Below are 23085 nucleotides of genomic sequence, written 5' to 3' on the forward strand. Positions count from 1 at the left end.
AAGTACTATTTGAGTTAGTGTTCAACTAGAACCATTGTGGATTTCAATTCCTGTTACATTCTTGAGACTGAGGAAACTTCCTTCCAGTTTTGTCTATTATTTTGGCCATTTTTCTCTTTGTCCTCTGCTGAGGGTCTCCGCTAGACCAAGCTTCCTTGGAAGTGTCTCCTCAGGACTGCAGAAAATGGGATTGTGTGTCAGAGCACTTTGACTTTTGACCATCACATTCTTGTAACTTTATTTATATTAATCTGGCCTTTCAGGTTAAGGAGAAGGTATCTGGTAATAATCGTCTTAGTTGTGGGCAGTTGGGCTTTTATGACAGATAATCCTGATGCAAGAACTTCCATCACCATCTTTTAAGAGGTTGAATTCTGGGGAGGGAAGAACCTGAAGTCCTGCTGAGAAATGCTTTTACTAAAGGAGGGGAGAGAGGGACAGAGCAGATTGACAGGACCTGGAGTTTTACTATCCCAGGAAGGAGGTTCTGCTCGTGGGAGAGGCACTGAGGGGAGAGGCGTGAGGAATAGCTCCCAGAAATGCTCTGGATTGCAGAGGGAGGGGGTTGTTGGTTAAGTATGGGAGCTGGATTTGCCTGACATGCTGGCTTCTCCGGCAGCTAGTACATATGCCGCGTCTTGGGGCCATGGTTGTGCCTGGTACTGCTTCTCGAACTTCACGAGAACAGAACTTTGTGGGGTATTACAAGCTCATGTGTGTAGTTACAAGCTTAGAATTTTAGATCTTTTGTCTTCTCACAACTAAGCGTAGCAGGTGGTCTCCTAAGCCAGTAGGCACTGCTTGTCAGTGTTATACTTACTTACAAGGCTGCTGTCGGGACATTGTCTGTGAGCCTTCTTAGGTTCTGCCAGCTGTGCTTCCCTTGCAGTTTGGAAAATTCTCAACCAGAGGGTTGCCAGAGGAGAAAGAGATGCCACGAGACTCCAGTTAATCAGTTTGGACGACATTTGGGGCAGAAGACAAAATCATTGATGGAGGTTGCCCTTGAGTTTGGTCTCTCAGTTTACAAAAAGAAAAGCTGAGTCAGCGTCCTGGCCCTAGGACGTGGGGCTCCTGGTGACGGGACGTGCGGCCGGCAGGTCTGGGCAGTCCTCCCCCGTTAAGAATGGACGAGGTGCAAGCTCTTCTTGCTTAAGCTGTGAATAGTGCGTAGGGGAAGTTCATTGGCTTCTCAGCCTTTCCATGCTCGCATGCGGTCAGATATCTCCCCACAGGTCCTGGGGGCTCTCCCACTGCACTGAGTTAGATGTGGTGGCCTAGGACATGGCGTTGACCTGAGCTGGCCCAGGAAAACACCTGTTGTTTGGAGATAGCTGGTTTCTTCAGAAACAACATGAGAGGTAAACATCCAGGTTGACTTTCTTGCCCACTTGACCCTAGATGGTTGTTTGGTTTGGCTTGTACCTGCCTGGCCTCTAAAGAGGGCCCCAGAGCCCCGCTGGCCCCAGGCCCAGCTTCATTCAGCCACAGGGTGGCGTGTCCGTCCACAGGCACCCCCATGGGCCCTGCAGTGTGCTGGGCTCATTGTGACACGTGGGGGTGTGACCAGGCAGAGCAGAGCTTGTCGCCCCTCCAGACAGGCAGGCCTGGACAGGGCTGGGTGCTACGAATGGAGACTCGGGCCTTCATGGGAGCCCCTCTGGTTCAGTCGTGCCCAGCTGCCTGCATTCCAGGCTCCTCCCCATTCTTTGATCACTTGCTTAGATGTTACGCCCTTTCTATAGGCTCTGCCCCTGACTGTTGTGTCAGGCTTGGTGCCTTTGCTGTGATTCCATAGTCTGAACTGACTGGGTCATCACTGTGTGTGTTCCTGTTGCTCTTTAGCACCCTCACCTCCGAGAACACAAGTGATTTACCCTTCTTTTAACTGAGAAGTACTTTTCTCTGTTGGGGTACACTGACCTGCTTTTTTGCTTTGTAGGCTTTGGGTCACTGGGACAGGTCAGTTGGTTTGGCGGGAGTAGGCTCCCTCTCCCCAGCTTTTCCACTTTCTTGGTGGTTTCCTTGGTAGTGACATCAGTTTGTACAATGAACCTTTGACATTCTTTTGTTTGAACCACGTGGTTTATAAGTCAGGCCTTGAGTGACTTGTACGTGCTTTGGTGAGCTACCTTCAGATACCAGTGTCCTTCTGGAAGTGCCACTTCCCTGCTGCAGTGGGAGGGGATTTTGCAAACAGGATTGTGGGCCAGCTATTTATAGCATCTAGCTTATTTGTGGAGGGGGCCGAGGGTCCCCGCCAAGGGACAGCTGAAGCATGGGTGAACTTGACTTAGTCAGCGGTCTCACCTGTGCTGGCAGCTCAGACAGCTGGATGGCGCGAGGGGCCGTGTGTGCCTTGTGTGGTCCTGCACGGAGCCTCCTCCCTCAAAGGAGCCTTTGCAGACTCCAGGCCTTCCATCTTTGGCCCTTCCATCGTCTCCTCTGCTTTGTGACTTGATTCTGTTTTTATGTCTCGCATGTCATCTGGTTAACAAAACTTTGGCACCTGGAGCATGCCATCCACTTGGGAAGGGGCGGAGTATTCTGTTCCCTTCCTGCTCTGGTCAGTGACTGTTGCACTGGTAGGGTGGCTGCTCAGAGACGGCGGGACAGGGCCCGCACCCCGAGTGGACTGTCCACACAGATCCTCAGGCAGAAGTGATGGCTCTTGGCCCAGCCAGGGATGAACACACCTTGGAAGCCTTTTCTTTGCATATGGGCTTTGTCTTTTCTCATGTTCACTTCTGCCTGCTCCTTTCACATCTGGACATATAGTATGTTCTACCAAAGGATTTAGGGGCTTAGGAATCTGGGGCATTCGCAGCACTGCCCTCTGGTGGGAGGCGGAGAAGCAGCCGCGGAGGCCTGGCCCCAAGGGATTCAGTCAGGCCTGCCGCCTCCCTCTGCTTGGCTAATGGGGGCTGGACCACTGTGCTTGCTTAGCCCAGCAGCCCAGAAGCTCTTGGGTAGGAAGGCTACGCTCCAGCCAGCACCCAACATGCTGGAACCTGTTTGTGGTTTGTGTTTATTGCTTCGTGCACAGGTCCTGGGTCCCCTCACAGGTGCTGCTCCACATCCCATCACCGATTGGAGACCAGAACATCGTCTCTGGCCCCGAAGGGTGTGCATGCAGGATTATAGACCTGAACTGCTACCTCACTATACAGGTGCAGAACTGTGGGCTCAAGGAGTCCCTGGTTGGCCCGCTGGCCCCTGGGCCTGTGCCCTGGGGCACGTGCCTGCATCTGCTTCCTTATCTGCTGTGGCCGGGGAGGTGCTGGGTTGGAAATGAGTTCTTTTTGTTGTTGAGGTCATACCCCGGCTTTGTGGTTTTGTTTTGTTTTAAGGAAAATAACCCACACAAAGGAGAAGGTAGAAGTCACCTGTGCTCCCCTTGCTCACATTTGACGTGTTGCCTCTGAGGGGATTTTCTTGTCACGATGCTGATCACCCACCACGTGTGTCCCCTAAGGCCTGGGTGGGAGCTCTGGATGCTGGAAGGGTGGGGAGGAGGGCAGGGCTGGGGCTGGGGGGCCAAGTCCACGGTCATGGTAGCAGGAGGAGAACCCACGCCACCTCATGCCCTGTGCCCCATGCATACTCAACCCAAGGAGTTACCTTGTTCTCCCCAGATTTGTAAACTGTAGAGGGGCCTGGCGCAAGCTCCCTAAGTTAGTTGTTGGTGCCCTTTTAGCTGTTTATAGACCCACCAGTTTGCTTCTTGGGACACCTGCTCTCTGCTGGCTCTGCTCTAGGTCATGGGATCAGGGGCTACCCACTGGAATTCCTGCCAGTTACAGCCCTGACCTGGTGCTGGGAGCACTGGGGCGCTGGCTTTAGAGACATCCTTCTTGAGTTGTATTAGCTTGAAACCCTTTATAAGATCTCAGAACTCCTTGTGTTCGTCACTCGAAAGGCCATTGTGCTAAATGAATGGTTAGTTGATGATTGAGAATATTCTCCTGCTGGGTGATTTATTGATACTTTCGTCTGGCGTCTGAGAAGTGGCTGAGCTGGGCAGCTGGCTCCTGATTGCTCTTGTGAATATTGAGAGTAACATCTCTGCAGAAACAGATCTCTAACCTGATCGAGTGCACAGGCTGTGAATCTTGGTTTTTTAAAAGCAGTTGCTCTGTGCTCATCATTTCAATTCCTGTGCATTGATTTCCAAACAAAACAGAAGAGTTGAATGAGTTCTGACCTCTCAAAAGAGTTTTGTTTTTCTGATGAGAACAAACAGAATCCGCTCTCAGCTCCGATGTGAGCATCTGTATGACCCGTGACAGCACATGAGGTGGTAGTGTAGGACCCATGCCTGAGGAAAGCAGGAAGGAGGACAGGGCTGGGAGACGGGGGTGGGGGGACCAGGGGGTGATGTTGATCACAGGGTACAAACTTTCAGTTATTAGGTGAATAAATTCTCAGGACCTTTAAAAAAACTTGTTACTTTCTCTAAAAGAAATCATTCTGCTGGTTCTCTTAAGAGAGAGAGCTCTCAGGCATCTGTTCTTTTTTTTTTTACAAAATACTTCTTAATAACTTGGTGTTTTTAAGGCAGAAATTACACAAATATTTAAGCTTTGGAATAAGTCACCTTAAGTCCAGGGTTTGTCTCCAGTGTTTCTTCACTCAATGAAAAGTGTTTATGGTGAGTCCGATGCTGCGCTTGGAGCAACAGCAAAGAAAAGCGAATGGCGCCATCTGATCAGCAGCCTCGGCAGCTGGGGCTGTGTCCGGGGTTGGGGGCTGTGGGGCCTCTGACTCAGGCTGTGTGTTACCCGCCGGGGAGGAGAGGCGAGAACATGGTCAGGCCAGACTCACCGCGGTCACAGAGCTGTGGGGAGTGTGCGGAGGGGTCACGGGTGTGGGTGCCCATCCAGAAGCAGTCCCTAAGCTGAGTGGGACGGGCAGTCATTTGGACGAGGGCAGTGCTCCAGATGAGAGGAGGGTCTCCCAGGCCTCTGCCCTGCTTGTGGTTCCCTTGTGTTGACCACACGAGGGCGCTCTGGAATGGTCTGGGGCCTGTGGACCAGGAGGGGCTCTATCCTGGACTTAGCATCTTAACTACATCAACAGGGCGCTGGATCCCTGTTCGGGTTAGGGGCCATCCTGGGCTGGGGTTTCAGCTCAGGGGCACAGGTTGGGGGCTGGGGAGAGTGCAGAGCAGTGGTCCAAGTTGCTCTCTGAAATTCCTGGAGGAGAGACCCACCCCGACTGTGGTCTTGAAACCCTCCTGCATTGTAAAACCAAGGTTAGGAACTCTGGGCCAGAACAGAAAGAGAAGGCCCAGGTCTAAGCTGAAGCGGATCTGCTTGCTGACCTGAGTCGCCTAAATTACCTCCTCCTCAGCCCTAGACTTGTAAATTAGAGAAAGTGCCTAGTTTAAATGACACAAAATATTTTGTCCTATAAATTTTAAGTGTAAAAAATATTAAAAACCTGAAGTGTGGCCATTTCCTGCCCAGAATTGCTAATTAAGAGAACTGTGATGACAGCCTGGCCTGTGTCGCACGTCACATACATCACAGAACGTTGTTTCTTGGTGTTCGCTGTGACGTGGCAGTCTGTGGGTGAGCTTTGATCATCCCCATCGCCCGATGAGGAGGAGTCTCAGGTTTGGAAGTGTGTATGAACGTGGCCACGTGAGTCGCGTGGCCATACCCTTTCTGGTTTAGGGAGTGCCGTGTGCATTGGTAGGTGTCCCTCCCGCCTCGTCACCTCATTCAGATGAGTCTGTCTTGTTTGTCAAGATGACACTTTCTTTGTCTTGATGACACTGTCTCTGTTTCAGGACGATGATCTGGAGGAGGGTGAGGTGAAGGACCCCAGTGACAGGAAGGTGAGGCCTCGTCCCACCTGCCGATTCTTCATGAAAGGTAATTGTCTGCGTGAGGGGCCTCTGTGTGGCCCATTCGTGTGACCTCGGCCATTCCCGGGACAGAGGTGGTGGTTCAGCCCTGAGCCTGGGCAGGGCTGTTCTCGGGGCCGCGGTGACCGTCTCTGGTGGTAGCAGTGGCAGAGCCTCGCTCTCAGCCGTGGGCCTTTCCTGGTCACTCTTGTGCCTTGCTCGGAGGGCAGCCAGCCTGCTTGTTTCACCCTGGGCTCCAGCCCATCCGCCCAGCACAGACCCGTGTCTCCACTGTAGACAGCATCACTCCTCGTCTGAGTGGTCCTTTTTCTAAGGCCACGTGCCCCAGCCGCCAGCTGTGACATTTCCCAACTCTGCAAGGAGAGTTCCCGCTTGTTACCAGGTGTCAGAGGCTGGAATGGAGCCTGTAGAAGGGTCGGCCTCTGAAGTCAGCAAGGCCCCTCGCTCCTGCAAAGCGGACGGAGTGAGTTGAGTGGCTGTGACAGAGAAGGTGTGACAAGGGGCTCTCAAGCCCAGGATGCGTGTGTCGGGGCTGCTCCGGCACAGCGCCGTCCGGCATGTCTGTGATGGAGCGGCCCCTTGCACCGGAGGAAGGTCTTCTGCCCAGGCTTGCTGTGACCCTAGACACCTCGCGCACTGACCCAGCCTACCTGTGCAGCCTAACGTTCACGAGAGCTTCCTGTACTTCTTTTCCAGATGTTGTGACACCATTGTCCACTCCTCCACCAATATCAAATTCCATACCATTCAGAGGCCAGGTTAAAGGTACAAAATATATGATATTCATCTCTCTAGTACCGCACAGTCCCCCTGCTCCGGAGGCCAGACTCCTTTCTTCTGGATCCAGAATCCTGCCATGACGCCAGGGGTAGGGGGAGGCTCCGAGGGCAGGCTCCCAGGGGCCGCGTGCACCTGCACGGGGGGCGGGGCGGGGTGGGGGGCGGCGGTGGAGCCCCGTCCTGCGGTGGCCTCTAACGAGCCCTTCCCTCATACCAAGGTGACCAAGGATGCAAGCGCCTGGGAGCGCTCGGGGCCCTGGTCAGCGCGTCCTCTTGGCTGTGCTGTTTCTGTGCTGCTCGTTGCTGCTGTGGGGTGGCCCCTCTGTGCAGCCATGTGCGCCATTCCCTGGATGGGAGCACAGCCACCCTAAGGATGCAGATGAATGTGCAGCACCTTTTAGAAAGTAAATGCTTACAGCTTCTCAAAGCCTGTGGTATTTGAAGTGTCAGTGTTTCAGAAAACGTAAACTTAAGCCAAAGACTTTCTTGCCATAGAGAGTTCAGTCTGTCTCTGGAATTTCTGGAGTAAATCAATGGAGCCCGTGGAGCCTAACACACACGCATGCACACACATGTGCTGCGATCATTTCCAGATAGCACTGTGCACAGACCTTGTGGTTAGAAGTCTGGCCACGGCCAGGACCTGCCAGAGGCCCCGTGGCAGCAGAGCAGGAGGCTGCAGCATCCACCTTTGAGGGCACAGAAGCTCTGGTCAGGTGCTTGGTGTCTCACTGCTGAAGGACTTGCCAGAATTTAGCTCCAGAAGCACACACACTACAAAGCGAAGCTGGTGGCCGTACCCAGAGGAGTATCGCAGTGTGCTGGAGGGGGTGCCCTCTCCAAGGACGTCTGCGGGCGGGGGTGGGTCATAGCACAGCAGGGGAGGGGCCTCAGATCCCACTGAGTGCCCGGGTGGGGTTTCAGGGAGTGACACCTCCCACACAAAGTGTCAGGCCTTTCTTGGTAGAGAAGTCAGAAGCTACTGGTAAGCAGTGTTTTTTGCAGTTTAATTGGCCACATTCAGTAACTTGTTTCAGAAATATACTTTTTAATTTATAGTGACCCTTCCCCAAATATTCTATACATTCTATAGAATAATGTGATAGATACTTCTTTGGATGTTTTGAGACATATCTCTTGCCTTTCCTTAGGAGAAATTGTGAGTGTAAACGTTTTTGCTTGTATGCAGTTTAAAAGATTATAAGTTGAGATGAATGCGTTTCGGTTCTCTCCAATAGCAAGAGTCACTGTAAAATAAAGTTTGCTGTGTCTGGTGAGGATGTGGAGAAACAGAACCTTATACCCTGGGCACAGCTTGCTCAGAGTGTGTGATGGAGAGGGCTGCGTCTGAGCCAGCCACTCCCCTCCTAGGTGTGTCCTGAGCCACACGGAGACTTGTACACAAATGTTCATAGCAGCATAGTCACAACAGGCAGAAAGTAGAAACAGCTCCAATGCCCATCAGCTCGTGAAGGGATAAACAGGATGTGGTCCTTCCATACCAGGGAATAATAAAAGCAGTATGGTTGCACCCGAGGACACTGCTGGTCACTAACAGCCCATATTGTATGATTCCACTTATGGGAACTGTCCAGGGTGGACAGATCCATAGAGACAGAAAATGGGCTGGTTACTGTCCAGGCCAGAGCGAGAGGGGCAGCCACTAAGTACAGGGTTTCACTTTGGGAGGTGGAATGTCCTAGAATTATGTAGTAGCAATGGTTGCACAACTTTGTGAACATACTAAAACCCACTGAATGGTGCCCTTAAAATAGAAGTATTTTATAGTATGCGAATTATATCTTAATTTGAAAATACTTAAACAATGTTTGTTAGGTATATTTCTATTACAGGTTGTGATCTGCAGATTGTTAAGTTGCCCAATGGCACCCCACTCCAGTACTCTTGCCTGGAAAATCCCATGGACAGAGGAGCCTGGTGGGCTGCAGTCCACGGGGTCGCTAAGAGTCGGACACGACTGAGCGACTTCACTTTCACTTTTCACTTTCATGCATTGGAGAAGGAAATGGCAACCCGCTCCAGTGTTCTTGCCTGGAGAATCCCAGGGACGGGGGAGCCTGGTGGGCTGCCGTCTATGGGGTCGCACGGAGTCGGACATGACTGAAACGACTTAGCAGAAGCAGAAGTTGCCCAAATGGACACATTGATATTTGTAACCAGTGAGAACAACAGTGTACTTAGGAATACAAGTTGAAACATTTTAAAGTACCCGTACTTTGTTTATGGTATATTTTCACCTCTTACCTACTTAGATTGAGTCATGAAAACATGAAGTTATGTCCACAAAGGCATAAATAGCGTTTTCTGTCAATTGTCCTTCTCCTGGGTCTCTGATTACTTGGCTGTCAGTAGCACCCAGCCTGTTCTGCAGACCAGGCCTCCTGTGTCTGCTTCTTCCTGCCCCCACCCCCACCCCCACCCCCACTTTCTTCCTCTTGATAAAATTGTGGTAAAAAACGCAACATAAAATTTACCATCTTACCTGTTTTTAAGTGTCCATTTCATTGGCCTTCACTGTGGCCATCACCACCATGGGCCTCCAGAGCTCCTTTCATTATGGGAACCTGCAACTGTCTGCACTAGACACAAGCTCCCGGCCCTCGGCCTCTGCCCACCTTGTCCCCGTGAAGTTGAGTACCCCGTGTGCCTAACAGAAGTACAGTCTCGTCCTTTTGTGATGGGCCCATTTCACTCAGCACAGTGTCCTCAGGGTTCACCGTGCTGTAGCAGCGTCAAGATGGAGTAACAGTCCATGGTGGGGGTGGATCACGTTGTGCTAGCCCAGCGCCCGTCAGTGGGCACCTCGGTTGCTTCCTTGTTGGACCTGTTGTGATAATGCTGCTGGAACATGGGTGTGCAGACGTCTTTTTGACACCTTCGTCTCCAGTCTTTTGAGTATACCCCCAGAAGTGGGATGGCCTGGTTGTGTGGTAGTTAGGTCTTGAAAGTTTTAGAAACTGCCCTACTGTTGTCCACGTGGCTATACTGTTTCACATCCCACCACGTCGCCTGGGGTTTAAGCTCTCTCCTTGTTGACGCCCATTTTCTGGTTTTGCAATAGTGAGTGTCATCATGGGTGTGGTGAGGTGTCTCCCCTGGGTTCTGATTTGCATTTCTCTCATAAGTGATGTGGAGCATCTCTTCAAGTGCTTTTTGGCCATTTGTGAATCTTCTTTGGAGAAGTGCTTACTGCCCATTTTTTAACCCCTGTATCCTCTGGTGTTTAAGGCAGGAGGTCTCCAGGTATGTTCTTGCGACCTAGGGGCCCCTGAAGTCAGAGCCTCAGTGAGACTGAGTGCACCACTCGGTAGGGGCCATGTGCTGCACATGCTGTGAAACAGCGTCCGTGATTAGTTTGAGGTTAGGTCTTTTCGTAAATAACTTTATTGAGGTATAATTGCCGTGCCATAAAATCCATCTACTTTAAGTGTCCAGTTGAATGGTTCTTATTAGTTTAGCAAGTTGTGCAGCCAGCACCAAAGTCCAGGTGTAGAATATTTCCTTCGCGCCACCACAACCCCTCAGTGTGTGTCTTTTTGCTTTTCTAACAAAACTGCAAGCACTCACAGAGCTCCTTCGCTGCCCCTGAAGCTTGAGGGGTGCCTCCAGGGAGGGCTTGCCAGGTGTGGCCATGAGCCCAGTCCTGTTGCCTCCAGGACACTGAGAAGGCCAGGACAGTGGCTGCTGATAAGGTCAGGCTCTCAAGTGAAAAATCAGCGTTAGGAAACTTGACAGCTTTGCAGGATTTGATGACTTTTCCAAGCGACTGTTGTGTGATGTCACAAAGTCATACCTGGGTAGAAAGCCATTCACAGTTCAAGATGGAGCCCCCCAGGAGTCAGAGAAGTTCAGTGGCAGGGGTGGGGGAGTTCCTGGCCAAAGCCTCAGAGGGCATGCAGAGTCTGGAGAGGCCTCAGGGTCTCCCAGCGGCTGCAACTCTTCCCCTGAGCCACCCCCAGAACAGGCTAAGTTTCCTCAAAATATGTTGATAAAACCTTTATGTTAACAAATATTGTTAACATAAATTACATAGGTTATATTTTATGTCTTCAAATTTTCTCAGTTTTAATATCAATAAATAAAATCATTATGGAGACTCTTAGGGATCCTGAAACCGAAAAGTTACACAAACCACTGTTTTCAAGTCTGTCATTTATAAAGAAGCAGCCCAGAAACTATTTTTATTCTTTCAACTACCATAATGAATAATGACTATTCCTGAAGAAGTCGAAGCAGCTCAGCACAGATGACCTGGTTGTCTGTCTTTGTCACAGTTCTGTGAAGAGGGGCGCACTGACTTCTGGGTTCTTACATTAAGTTTGTGTTCACTGAGTTTTATGCCTTTTAGAGGAAACATTTGTAGAACTTGGGTTTTTCCTTATTAGATTTTTATATATTCTGTTTTCAAGAAGTATTTTTTTAAAAAACCATGAAGCACTTTAAACTTATTTTGACAATCCCTATTTTTATTAGTTATTCTGAGTTGTTCAAATTAACAGGAAATGGGACCGAGGAATATCTAAATAAGTCTTGTTTATAAACAAGAAAGTCTTTGTTTAAAATTCTAGTGTGAAGAAAGCATTTTGTGTGGAAGCCAGAGGGAGAGTGTAAAATCATCTCCGCTGTTGTGGGAGGCACCACAGGTGTGGTGCCATGCTGGTTAGAAATGCCCGCAGAGGCACCTCACTGCCCTCTGGTCAGACTAGCAGTCAGAACTTTTAAGGTCTGGTGGTGTTTCTGACCGACAGGGGCTCCTGGGTCTGCTGTGTGGGGCGTGCTTTCTGTCATCTGTGTTTGGGTCTTTGGTGTCTGCTAAGACTGAGGCAGGCTGTGTGTGTGTGTGTGTGTGTGTGTGTGTGTGTGTGTGTCTGACAGGCACCTTTGTTGACATGTATTCCTGTGACCCTCCCACCCACCACTACACTGTGTCCTTTTTTTTTTTTACCTTTGGCGGCACCACTTGGATTGTAGCCAAGTCCTCTGCTTGTTCCCTTTGGGCTCCTGTCCCTGTCTGTGCAGATCCCTTACCGAACTGTAATCCTGTTTCATCATACATTCACAATCCACATAAATTTTCTGGTAGTAAAATTTCATTTAGAAGCAGAAGAGAGTTTTTAAACCTGTAAATCTATTTTTGCTTCCATTTCCTGGAGAATTTTTTTCCCAAACAAATTGCTTTCTTAAATTATGAAAGTAATGTGTGCTGACAGAGAGTCAAAACAGTTATCCTGATACAGTTGGGGTGTATCCTTATAGACTTCTTTCTGCATAATTGAAAATTCACTTTTCAAAAGGCTGGTGGGATTGCACTGTTCTTGCCACTCTTCCTGCCTGCAGGCGCGGGACGCCTGCCCTTGCATGTATGTAGACCGCCCACACTTCCTGGAGCAGCCTCCTCCGTCTCTTTGGAGGCCCTGGGCCCAGACACAGGCAGTCTCAACTCCTCTCTCTGCTCATTCACCGGCTCCTCCTCCCTGCCCTTAAAACCTGAGGAACCAAAGAGCTTTTTTGTTAGTAGGTCAGGGGTGATGTTTTTGTTTTGTTTTGAAAATTCAAATACAAAAAGAACAAAGAATGACATACTCATTTACCCCCACCCATATATTAGATTATTTTAGATTTTAAATATTATAGAAATGCTGTGGTTTATTTTGTTAATATTTTTATGTGCTTGCAATTTTTTTGTTACTTTTTAACTGCATGAGCAGTGTGAACTGTGATGGGAGTTTATGAGAGTCAGGCGATGAATAAGTGGATATTTTGGAATTCTTTATTTAGATGTATGACTGCATATTCTTTTTTATTTAAAACTGTCTGAGTCTCTGGGGTTTTGAAGCCCCTGTAGTGTTTCCCAGTCTCTGTCTTGCATGTGATCTCTCAAACACTTTTAGAAATTATAAACTTAGTTGGTTATTTTTGCATTCCCAGAGAAGCAATTTTTTTTAAGCATACTTTATTCCTTATTTAATTTGGAGCCATATGTTATTATGTTGGTTTTAATACAAATTGAAATGCTCATAATGTTTAAAAGGTAAAATTTAGTGTTTCCTTAAATATCAAATGATTATTTCTCTTAAATTTACATGATATAAGGAAAAACTTTTTTGACAGAAATATTCAAATGAAATATTTTGTTTAGGAGTGAATATATATTAAAAGATGGCTTACAGTTTAACTACGTGCTAACCAATGAAAATGTTTTCTAAAACCACTTAGATATTATATGCCATATTTATTTTTTAAGCCTGTGCACATATTACCTATTCAAAAAATTAAATTAAAAAAAACCATTCACTCACTAATTAAATTTAAAATGTAGTCTTCTCTGTCCTGAAAAGTTAAGTGGTTTTCCTGAATCTTAGTGTTCTGTTGCTGAATAATGCTAAAAGTCAACCCTTTTAGTTCTTTGTTGTAAAGTATAAACACCGCATTTATTATAGTTGTCTATGTGTTCTCTCTCTAACCCATTTTTTTAAGTACCAGAAATAGCCTGCAGTGGCTTGTTAGGAGAAATGCAGATGTACAGAGCTGGTAAAGATCACCCTGGCATAAACTGGCAGAATTCTGATCGCTCTCATACTTCTCGATGATTTCTGTTTCAGTATGGGGCTCTCTTGAGTCAGAATCACAACCCTGTCTGTGCACCTTCGGGTGTGTATGTCCTGAGCTGTGAAACCCGAGGCAGGGCCACCCCGATTACCGGGATGCTCTGGGTGTCTCTGTTTAGGGGAGATGAGCTGCTCTCATGGTGACTGTGGGGGCAGGGTCCTGTGTGAGCCCTAAGGTGCTGCTCGCAGGGCGGCCCAGACTGTCCAGGCCTGCCTGCATGGTCTCGTGGGATGGACAGGGCTGTGCTCGGCCCGCTGCCTGGGTGTCGTGCCGGTCGCCAGTGGAGCAGGGGGAGCTGAGCTGTGCACATGGGCCAGGCCCCCCGACCTGCCTCTTGTTTCCACAGGGAACTGCACCTGGGGCATGAACTGCAGGTTCATACACCCTGGGGTCAACGACAAGGGCAACTACTCCCTCATCACCAAGGCCGAGCCCTTCCCCCCCAATGGGGCCCCGCCGCTCGGACCGCACCCCCTGATGCCTGCCAACCCATGGGTATGTGAACACCATGAACGCCATTCCTTGCTGGCAGATCACATCTAAACTCTGTTTGTGATGTTCCAGCTCAAAGACATGAATACATCTTGTGTGTAAGACATTTCTAGGCTGCCACGGAGGCCAGAGCTCCCTTCCAACCCCCTGGTTGTCCCCAGCTAGAGGCCACCATAGGCTTGGGGCAGCCAGTCAAGGGAGGGAGGGTGGGAGAGGAGAGCAGGCAGGACCCGCTGGGGTTTCACTTGATATTTTTGCTCCCGCATTTCTAAGTTTTGCTTCCTGTTGTAACTTTTTGCTTACTGTTTCTTATAGGGCGGGCCTGTAGTAGATGAAATTTTGCCTCCACCCCCTCCAGAACCCCCCACAGAGAGTGCCTGGGAACGAGGACTCCGGCACGCAAAGGAGGTAACAGACCAGCGGAAAGCCTGCGAAGGAAAGCACTAGTGGTGGTCCTCGCACAAAGCCAGCGTTTCTGCCTCTCCGAGGCTGCTGGGTCATCCAGAGGCCGGGGCCATGCCGCTTCCCCTGTGGCCTCTGGATCTGGAGAAGCCATCTTTCCTGGGGAAGCACAGTGTTCACCCACCTCCCCCTTCTCCCTCATCCTCAGCCACACCTGGTACCTGGCACCTGGCTCCCGGTGCCCAGGCTTACCCCGCTTGGCTCTGGGCCTTCCCTTCAGGGAAATGACCGGCTAAAGCAGAGCCGTTCCCGCCCACTCCCCGAGCTCCGCCCCACTCTGGGTGCCTCTCCTGCCTAGAGAACCTTCCCTTGCCCCCTCACTGAGTGCATGTCTGGAGCCCCCAGTTCAAGGCCAGGACTAGGAACAGGAAGTCAGACATAGGTGAGCTGAGTGCAGGGTGTGCTGGGCCTCCAGGGATGGGGCCCTTGTGGGGTCCCGTGTGCCTCCCAGCACAGAGCTTCAGCAGATCCCTACTGGGCGCTTGGTCATGCTCCTCTGGCATGCCAGCCCAGGCATCAGGGGTCAGTCAGGATAGGACACCCTGTGTTTCCTTAGCAGTAACAGTGTTGGCTTCTCTTTTTACAATGGTAGGTTTTGAAAAAAGCAACCATTCGAAAAGAACAGGAGCCTGATTTTGAAGAGAAAAGGTTTACAGTGACCATTGGTGAAGATGAGCGAGAGTTTGACAAAGAAAATGAAGTTTTCCGAGACTGGAACTATCGGATCACGAGAGATGTCAGAGACACAGCGTAAGGAGTGGTTCTGCCTCTGCTTCCCCCGTTGAGAGCTCAGCGTCCCCGGCTGGGTGGGGCCCAGGCTCTGGGGAGCAGCAGCACAGAGGTTCCCAGGGCCTGGGGTCCTGTCCACACCCCTGGGCTGAGAATGGCCTTCTTGAGGTGCTGCAGACAGTTTGCAGCTGACTTTCCTTGTTTTTCTTCTGAGAGGGTATGTTTGAGTGCCATGCCAGGGCCTTGGGACTGTAGAGGGCTCACATCCATTGGGGTTCCTATGAACTCTGAGGGGGTTTACAGCTGTTCCTAAAGCCCCTGGGCCCCAGGTCTCTCCCACCTTCCCCCAGGCTCCCTAGGAACCAGGAGAAGCTGTAAAATTTGTCCCAAAACCCAGGAGTGTGGCAGGTTTCTTCACTGTTGCTTCCAGACATTTTATCATGGGCCTTTTAAATAGATTGCAGAAGCACATGTGGCTGAGACCCCCGTCAGCCCTTGAGGAGCTGTGTGGTGCCCCCACACAACCCGGGCCCCAGCACCTACTCCGTACTCAGCCTGCTCAGCTTCAGGCAGGGCGGGCCAGGTCTCTCCCCAGCAGGCGGCTTCAGCAGCCCCCTGGTCTCACAGCAACACCATGCGAGGGGCCTTCCTACTGGAAAGCACAGCCCTGGTTTCCGGCTAAAACAACAGTCAGGGGCACAGAGAAAGGCTGTGGGATCAGCTCTGTGTTTCCACAGTCACTGCCACAGCCGCCCGTCTAGGCCTGAGGCTGGAGGGTGTGGAAGCTGTCTGGCTATTGGGAGCGAACAGGGCTGTCACCTAGCAGCACAGCCCCGGGTTCACCCCACCAGGGCCCCAGGAGTGTGGGGGGAGATGCCCTAGAAAGTAGCCACCGGAGGCTTTGTGGAGGCAGTGCAGGCTGGAGGGGGCCATGGGCCTCTCTGAGCTCTGGGCACCTCTGTTTCTCCTACTAGTTTACCCAACGGGAAGGGTTAGTCTGGAGCCAAGAATCCCTGAAAGAAGCTTGAGGGCCCAGCTGCTGTTGGGTGACCATCCCCTTCTCACACACGCATGTGTTTGTGCGCACACACACACACACACACTCCTGGGCTCCAGGCCCCGTGCAGGTCCTCTGGGTCGGTGTGTGAGGAGGGCCCTCCTCTTCCAGGGCATAGGAGCATCCTGTCCCCATGGCTGAAGGTCCACCTCTGTCACCCACACCAGGGTCTGCGCCCAGACCTCCTGTTTTATTCCTTGGATCTGTTTCTTCATGACCTGGCCCATCTGTGATGTTGTGAGGTCTCAGAGGGTGTCTTTTTTTCCCCCCTAATTTTTGGCTGTGCCACGTGGCATGAGGAATCTTAGTTCCCCGACTAGGGATTGAACCCGTTACCCCCTGCAGGGGAAGCGTGGTGTACTAACCCCTGGACACCAGGAAAATCACACAGAGGGTGTATCTTATCCTTCCCAGGGTTTCTTGGCTGGTCTTGCATGTCTTGTGTCCACGTGAACCTGAGGATCAGTTGTCTACCCACATGAAGAACCTTGTCAGCATTTTTACTGAGATTGCCCTAAATTTATAAATTAATGAAGGGATTTGTAAATTAACTGACTTCTTGGTGATGGTCAGTTTTCCTTTGCGAAGATGAGGGATGTGATCTTATTCACCTGTGCTTTTGTGTCTGTCGAGAGTGTTGAAGTTTTCCTCAAGTAGGTTCTGCGTGTTTCTGGTTAAATGTATTGTTACCTTGTTCCTCAGTATGTCTCCTTCCTTGCTGGTTAAATGGGGTTTTCTCTACCCTCCTCACTGGCTATTGTCTAGAATTATCTATGTGCCTTACTGGGCTCTTCTTGCCGCTTGAATTGGCTTCACCATCATGTCATGGCTTTCACATATGGTGTCATTTAATTTGCACATTGAGATGGCTTGGGGGCTCCTGGAGTCTGGTTGCGGTGGTGCCCCCAGCACACTGGGTTGTCTCAGAGGCACTGGCCTTCCTTGCCCATTGGGATCTTAATGGGAACACCTCCCTGTTTCCAGTGAATAAGGTGCTGGCTTTAATTCTTCAGTGTATAAACATCAGTATCTATCACATTAAGAAAGTGTCATTTCCTCCTCTCATTGGGAAGGGGTTGGGTTTTTGTCACAATCGTTTTCACCATCTGTAGGTGTTATCCTTTGATTTCTCTGTAGGTCTGTGATTTTGTTTAGTATATTCAGTTTCTAATATTGACTCAGCCTTGCAGTCTTTCTCTTTTTTTTTTTTAACGTGTCTAAATCCTGGCAACTATTTTATGTAATGTATTTGCATTAACGTTCCTAAGTGATAAGCTTGACTTTTACTGCTCTTTTTCAGACTTGAGCCTTATGCAGACCCTTACTACGACTATGAGATAGAGCGCTTCTGGCGTGGCGGGCAGTATGAGAACTTCCGGGTGCAGTACACAGAGGCCGAGCCGTACCATAACTACCGGGTGTGTAGGTTGGCACTTCACTGGTGGACCCTTTCAATCACCCGTTTTCATTTATAGGGCTTTATATGGGCTGAATTGCATGAGCGTGGCGTACTGATTTCAAGTCCCAGTTGACCATCTGTGCAGAACGGATTCTGCTCCGTGAACGGACCTTGTGGTGAACGGAACAGCTCCTTCCCTGAGCTGGTCTGTGCTCTGGCTCTGTTTTCACCGGAGCCTCGGGGTGGGTGAGCAATGCCAGCAGCAGGGGGTGTGCCTCTCTCAGGCTCAGGACCACCCTTGGTGGGTCGTGGCCATTCCTGTCGGCACTTCCCTAGATGTGGTAGGTTTATGAATATATGTGCTTCACCCTCTGAGACCCTGACCCTGTGCCTCTGACGCGAAGCTGCCGCTTGGAAGAGGTCATTAGAAGCAGGTTAGCGGTTTCTGTGCCACAACTTAAGTGACAGTCCTGAGTTTTTAGGGCCAAAGGGGAGTGACTGGTTGGGGACCCCATCAGACGGTGAGCCTGTGCGAGAAGAGGACCTGGCTGCTTGCCCTGCTGTGCCCCTTCCCCCGGCGGTTAGAGCAGACTCCTCACTCACTGGGGCCGGGCCACAGGGCTGTAGGTGCCTCCCACCAGCCAGGGCAGCCTCAGAGGGTGCGGGGCCTGCTTGGGTCCCCTGAGCCCCAGGCTGGGTTGCCTGTGCACAACCTTGGTGTCTACCTCTCGAGACAGGAGCTGAGGTCCAGGAGGCCTGCCAGGCCCACAGACCTGGTGCTGATGCTGGAGAGCCTGCTTTGCGGGCCCCCCATGTGGCCTCAAGTCCATTTCTGGCGCAGAAACGAGACCCCCACCCAGGTGTTCTGTCTCCTCCACCCGCTCTCGCGTCCTGCCCACGCCTCCCCTTCTGAGGGTCTGATTCCGCGTGTGGGTGTGTTTGGCTTTTCCACGAAGGAAAGAGAGCGAGAACGGGAGCGGGAGAACAGACAGCGCGAGCGGGAGCGCGAGCGCGAGCGGGACCGGGAGCGGGAGCGGCGTCAGCGGGAGCGCGAGCGCGAGCGGGAGCGCGAGCGGGACAAGGAGCGGCAGAGGCGGAAGGAGGAGTGGGAGCGCGAGCGCGCCAAGCGGGACGAAAAGGACAGGCAGCACCGCGACCGCGACAAGGAGCGCGAGAAGGACAAGGAGAAGCCCAAGGCCCGCTCCCCGCAGCCACCCAGGTAGGAACCGAGCCTTCCGGCGCCTGGGAGCGGGAGGGCTGCGGGAGGGGCGGCAGCCCCCGTGCGGCGCTCTGCGGAGCCGGGCTGCGCACCCAGGTAGAGGGCTGGCCTCCCCGCGCTGTCTGGACCCCTCCTTTGGTTGTGCAGAAGCTTTCTAGTTAGATGCAGTCCCGCAGGTTTATTTTTGCATTTGCTGTTTGTGCTTTAGACATCATATATCTAACATTGCTAAGACCCATATCATGAAGCTTTTGCCCTCTGTTTTCTTCTAAGAGTTGTGTGGTTTCCCATCTCACATCTTTTTTAATCCATTTCAAGGTAGCTTTTATTAGTGGTTTACGATAGGGTCTAATTTCTTTTGCATGTGACTGTCCAGTTTTCCCCGTTGAGTGTTTTTAGCTCCCTTGGCAAATATTAGTTGCGTGGATATAAAGGGCTTTGTTTCTGGCCTCTGCCTCCTGCTTACATCTGTGCTTCTGTTTTGACACCGGTGCCACACTGCTTTGATTACTACAGCTTTTAGCACAGCTTTAATCAGGAGGTGCGGTGCCTCCTGCTCTGTTCTTTCTCAGGATTGCTTTGGCTATTTCAAGTCCTTTGTGGTGCCGTACAAAACTCTAGGGTGGTTTTTTCTGTTGTATGAAAAATGCCATTGGAACTTTGGTTAGGACTGCACTGGATCTGTGGAGAAGGCAGTGGCACCCCACTCCAGTACTCTTGCCTGGAAAATCCATGGACAGAGGAGCCTGGTGGGCTGCAGTCCATGGGGTCGCTAGGAGTCAGACATGACTGAGCAACTTCACTTTCACTTTTCACTTTCATGCATTGGAGAAGGAAATAGCAACCCACTCCAGTGTTCTTGCCTGGAGAATCCCAGGGACGGAGGAGCCTGGTGGGCTGCCATCTCTGGGGTCGCAGGGTCGGACACGACTGAAGCGACTTAGCAGCAGCAACAGCACTGGATCTGTAGATTGGTGTGGGTGGCACAGACGTTGTAACCATATTTTTCTGATTTAATGAGCTTGGTGTGTGTTTCAGTGTTTTGTGTCTTCTTCAGTTCCTTTCATCAGTGTCTTATGATTTAATTTATTTCTAAATATTTTATTATTTTCTATTATAAATAGGATTATTTATTTTTTATGTAGTTGTTAGTGTATAAAAACACAACTGTTTTTTGTACATTGATTTTGTATCCTGCATTTGCACTGAATCTCGTTCATTAGTTCTAACAGTTTTTGGTGGAAAAGCCAGACTCTTATCCCTGATTCTTGTCCTTGCCATTGAACAGAGTCCTGTCCTGTGTTTCTGAAAGTAAACGTCAGGACCATATAGTCTTTCATTCTCGTCTTTTGTTAAGTATGGGTTCTATTCTCGTTCTTTAGGTGATAGTGAACTGACCTCCCTGAATTTGCTGTTTTTTCCTAATGTTGGGCAAAGTGATATATTTTCAGAACATTCAGAGTAAATCATATTTTAGATGTATTGAAAGAGTTCTTTCTTTAATTTTTCTGTTGTGGGGCCCTTTGAAGCCCCTTTTTGGTAGACACTGCCTTCTGTCCACATCGCTGGCCAGCCTCTGCCTCCTCTGGCCAGGCTCACCTCCATCTTTGCTCTGCCATTCCCCTGCCTCTGGGCTTTACCTGCTACTCAAAGAGGTCTGCCCCCACCCCACCCCCATTCCTGCTTTATTTATTGTCCTAACACCTCTTATCTCCTTCTGACTTCATAGTACTTGCTTACCTATTGTCCTCTGTGGTCTTTGTAGAGTGGAACCCTGACAGGGCACTGCAGTCTCAGGGCCCGGCACAGGGGGGCGCCAGGAGTTAGTCTGTGTGTGACCCCAGGGCCTACCCAACTTAGGAGGAGTCTTGTCTCGAAAGACCCATTGTACGTTAAAAATGCATCTGATCTACTGAACAGTGTAAAGTGTGGAATCTTTCATGAGGCTTATGGAAAGTTGTACTAAGGTGGAAAGCTAAAGGATTTCCTGGTTCCAGAAGAGCTCGTCTGCCCTGTGGACATGTGGGTGACCATGAGGAGGAGCTGTGGCTCACTGCCCAGGAAAGATCAAAATGCAAAATTCAAAGCACAGCTTCTCCTGAAGGCATGCCGCTTTCCACTGTTGTAAAAGTCTAGCCATCATAAGTCAGAGACTACCTATAGCTCATGGACAGATGCCTGTGTTCACTCTCCATGGGGAAGTCTAGGGACATCAGACCCACAAGGAGGGTTTCTTGAAGGCAGTGGCAAGTCTTGGCCTGGCCCCCAGCAGTGGAGCACTGAGAGCAGCCGCCAGATCTGATGTCTGCACAGCGACAGGGTCTCCTATGAGGAAGGGCTCAGCGACAGCACAGCTGAACTAGAGGGTCAGGGTTCAGGGAACTTTGTGAATTCCTCCTCAAATCAGAGGCAGCTTTTGTCATGGGCTGGTGTGCTCTGCTGCCGGCCTCTGACCTGGTTCACTTCCCTTCTTTGGGCTCAGTTCTTCTCCTGCGGACCCCCTGCTGCCCTCAGTAGAGGGGCACATTCCATCGCTTGGCCTCAGTTCAGCCTGGCTCACTGGTCTTGGAAGTCTTGAATTTCATCTTTGATCACCCTGGCTGGGGCCCCACCAGCCCTGCCACCAGCCTGAAGGGTGGGGTTTCACCAGAGCAGAATTTCCAACACAGTCTCCTGTTTCCTTTCTTTTGATCAGCCCAAGCTGGTGTGACCACTGTGTCAGGAGGTGGCCAGGCTCCCTGCCGTAATTCCTTTACATGACCTCCCTTTTATGGAAGGGTTTGTTTGCTTAGCCTTTAACAGGTTGGCAGTTTTTCGTCAGCAGCTGGATGTAGAGAACGTGGTGGCTTCCCAGCTTGCCCAGTGGTAAAGAATCTGCCTGCCCATGCAGGAGACACAAGAGGTGCGGGTTTGACCCCTGGGTCGGGAAGATCCCTTGGAGGAGGAAATGGCACGCCACTCCGGTATTCTTGCCTGGAGATCCCATAGACAGAGGAGCCTGGTGGGCTACAGCTCATGGGGCCACAGAGAGTTGGACGTGACTGAGCACGCAGCGGCACACACCTGAGAGAGGAAAAGGCATAGCTTTTGCTGCTGCGTGCGGGCTGTGGACAGGGCGGCGTCTGTCGGGGAAGGTTCCACACGTGGGAGAAGAGGATGCCATTGGGTGTGGCGCTGGATCTTCCCTCATATCCACGACCAGTGAGAGCTCCCAAAACCCAGCTTGTGGCCGGAAGGGGGCTAGCAGCACACAGCAGGGTGGGTCCTGGCTCTGCCGGGCCGGGTCCCCCTCACCCCCCGCCTCACCTGCCCGAGCTGCCTCCTGTGGAGCGGCTGCCACAGGGACCGCCTGTTGGCGCTTCTGCAGGCCTCCGGGCCAGCCCCCGTGTTGCTCATTTGGAGTCGGCACCCCCACCTTCATTGAGGCTTACCTTCGTGATTGGGCCTTTCCAAGCATCTTGCCCACTTCTATAACTGGGCTGTTTTTAGAGCAGAGCCTATAGCCAGTTCTGTGAGAGGATCGCTGTGACGGAGGAGCACTTCCATGAAACTTTCTCCCAGCCAGGCCGGCAGGTGTGTTCTGTGGGTAGGGCGCCACAGAAAGGAGGATGTTCTCAGACAGGTGGATGAATGTCATTCCAGACACAAATAGTAACCGGGACCTTCCCGAGGACTCGCCCAGACTGCCTGTTATCTTCAAAGCTGTTTACTGAGCATTCGAGTGCAGTGAGAGGTTTGGGGTCCCTTGGGGTTGAAATGCCCAGCTTCTCATCGCCTAGGGACCAGGGTTCTTCATGAGGCAGTGCTGTTCCCACTTCCTCACACTCCCCATGGCCTGGCGACTGTCACCTGGATGCCAGAGAGGTGACCTGCTCAAGTGCGCCCACCCGGGAGTCTCAAGGCCCTGGGAGCATGGAGGTTACTGTTCAGTTGACCAAGCCACGGCCCACGCTCTCCGTCTGGCTCAGACTGGTGCTTGGCCGAGGGTGATGGCCACTCAGGTCTCCTCTGACTTCCGTGGGACACATCAGGTCCCCCTCTGCTTTCGGTGGCCTTTCCCTCCCTGTTTCCTCGAGCACCTCACCTCTTGCCGTGGCAGCTCCACCTTCAGTGCCATCTGTCTTACTTGTGGAATTCATGGGATCCCATGGTGGTGTTCCCCGCCTTTGCTAAATAACACCGAGGGTTCCAGGCTCTCAAACCCAGACAACTGCCGTGTTGGCCAGGCCACAGGGGCCTCCCGTTCCGCACTGGCTCCATCCTTGCACTTAAGGAGTTTGATCCCAGCTCGGACTTTCTGCTAGCAGGAGACACACTTCCTGGGAGCTAAGGAACCTTGTTTATCTTTCTCATCTCATTCCTCTTTCCCAGTCATGGCTTGCTTCCTCCTCTGGGAAAGTTATGCCCAGGGCATTCTCAAGGAAAAGTGGATCTGTGTGGATCCTG

At 51.1% G+C, this 23085-nt stretch overlaps 1 protein-coding gene across 7 annotated transcripts in view; it reads left to right on the forward strand.

The window, feature by feature from the left end:
• Positions 1 to 23085, forward strand: part of ZC3H18 (zinc finger CCCH-type containing 18) — a 42919-nt gene that overhangs the window by 7211 nt on the left and 12623 nt on the right. For 3 of the 7 annotated variants that reach the window (XM_086350290.1, XM_086350292.1, XM_086350291.1), the window contains 7 exons: positions 5795 to 5879; positions 6569 to 6637; positions 13628 to 13776; positions 14089 to 14181; positions 14828 to 14985; positions 17322 to 17439; positions 18377 to 18639. In XM_086350290.1, coding sequence (XP_086206416.1) covers positions 5795 to 5879; positions 6569 to 6637; positions 13628 to 13776; positions 14089 to 14181; positions 14828 to 14985; positions 17322 to 17439; positions 18377 to 18639 — 935 coding nt within the window. The remainder of the gene's footprint in view (positions 1 to 5794; positions 5880 to 6568; positions 6638 to 13627; positions 13777 to 14088; positions 14182 to 14827; positions 14986 to 17321; positions 17440 to 18376; positions 18640 to 23085) is intronic. The other 4 variants (XM_086350296.1, XM_086350297.1, XM_086350293.1 and 1 more) reach the window with 2 other exon arrangements.

The sequence above is a fragment of the Bos grunniens genome, chromosome 18, assembly GCF_055505025.1.
Source record: "Bos grunniens cultivar Pamir isolate PY7600 chromosome 18, Bosgru_T2T1.0, whole genome shotgun sequence".
NCBI lineage: Eukaryota > Metazoa > Chordata > Mammalia > Artiodactyla > Bovidae > Bos > Bos grunniens.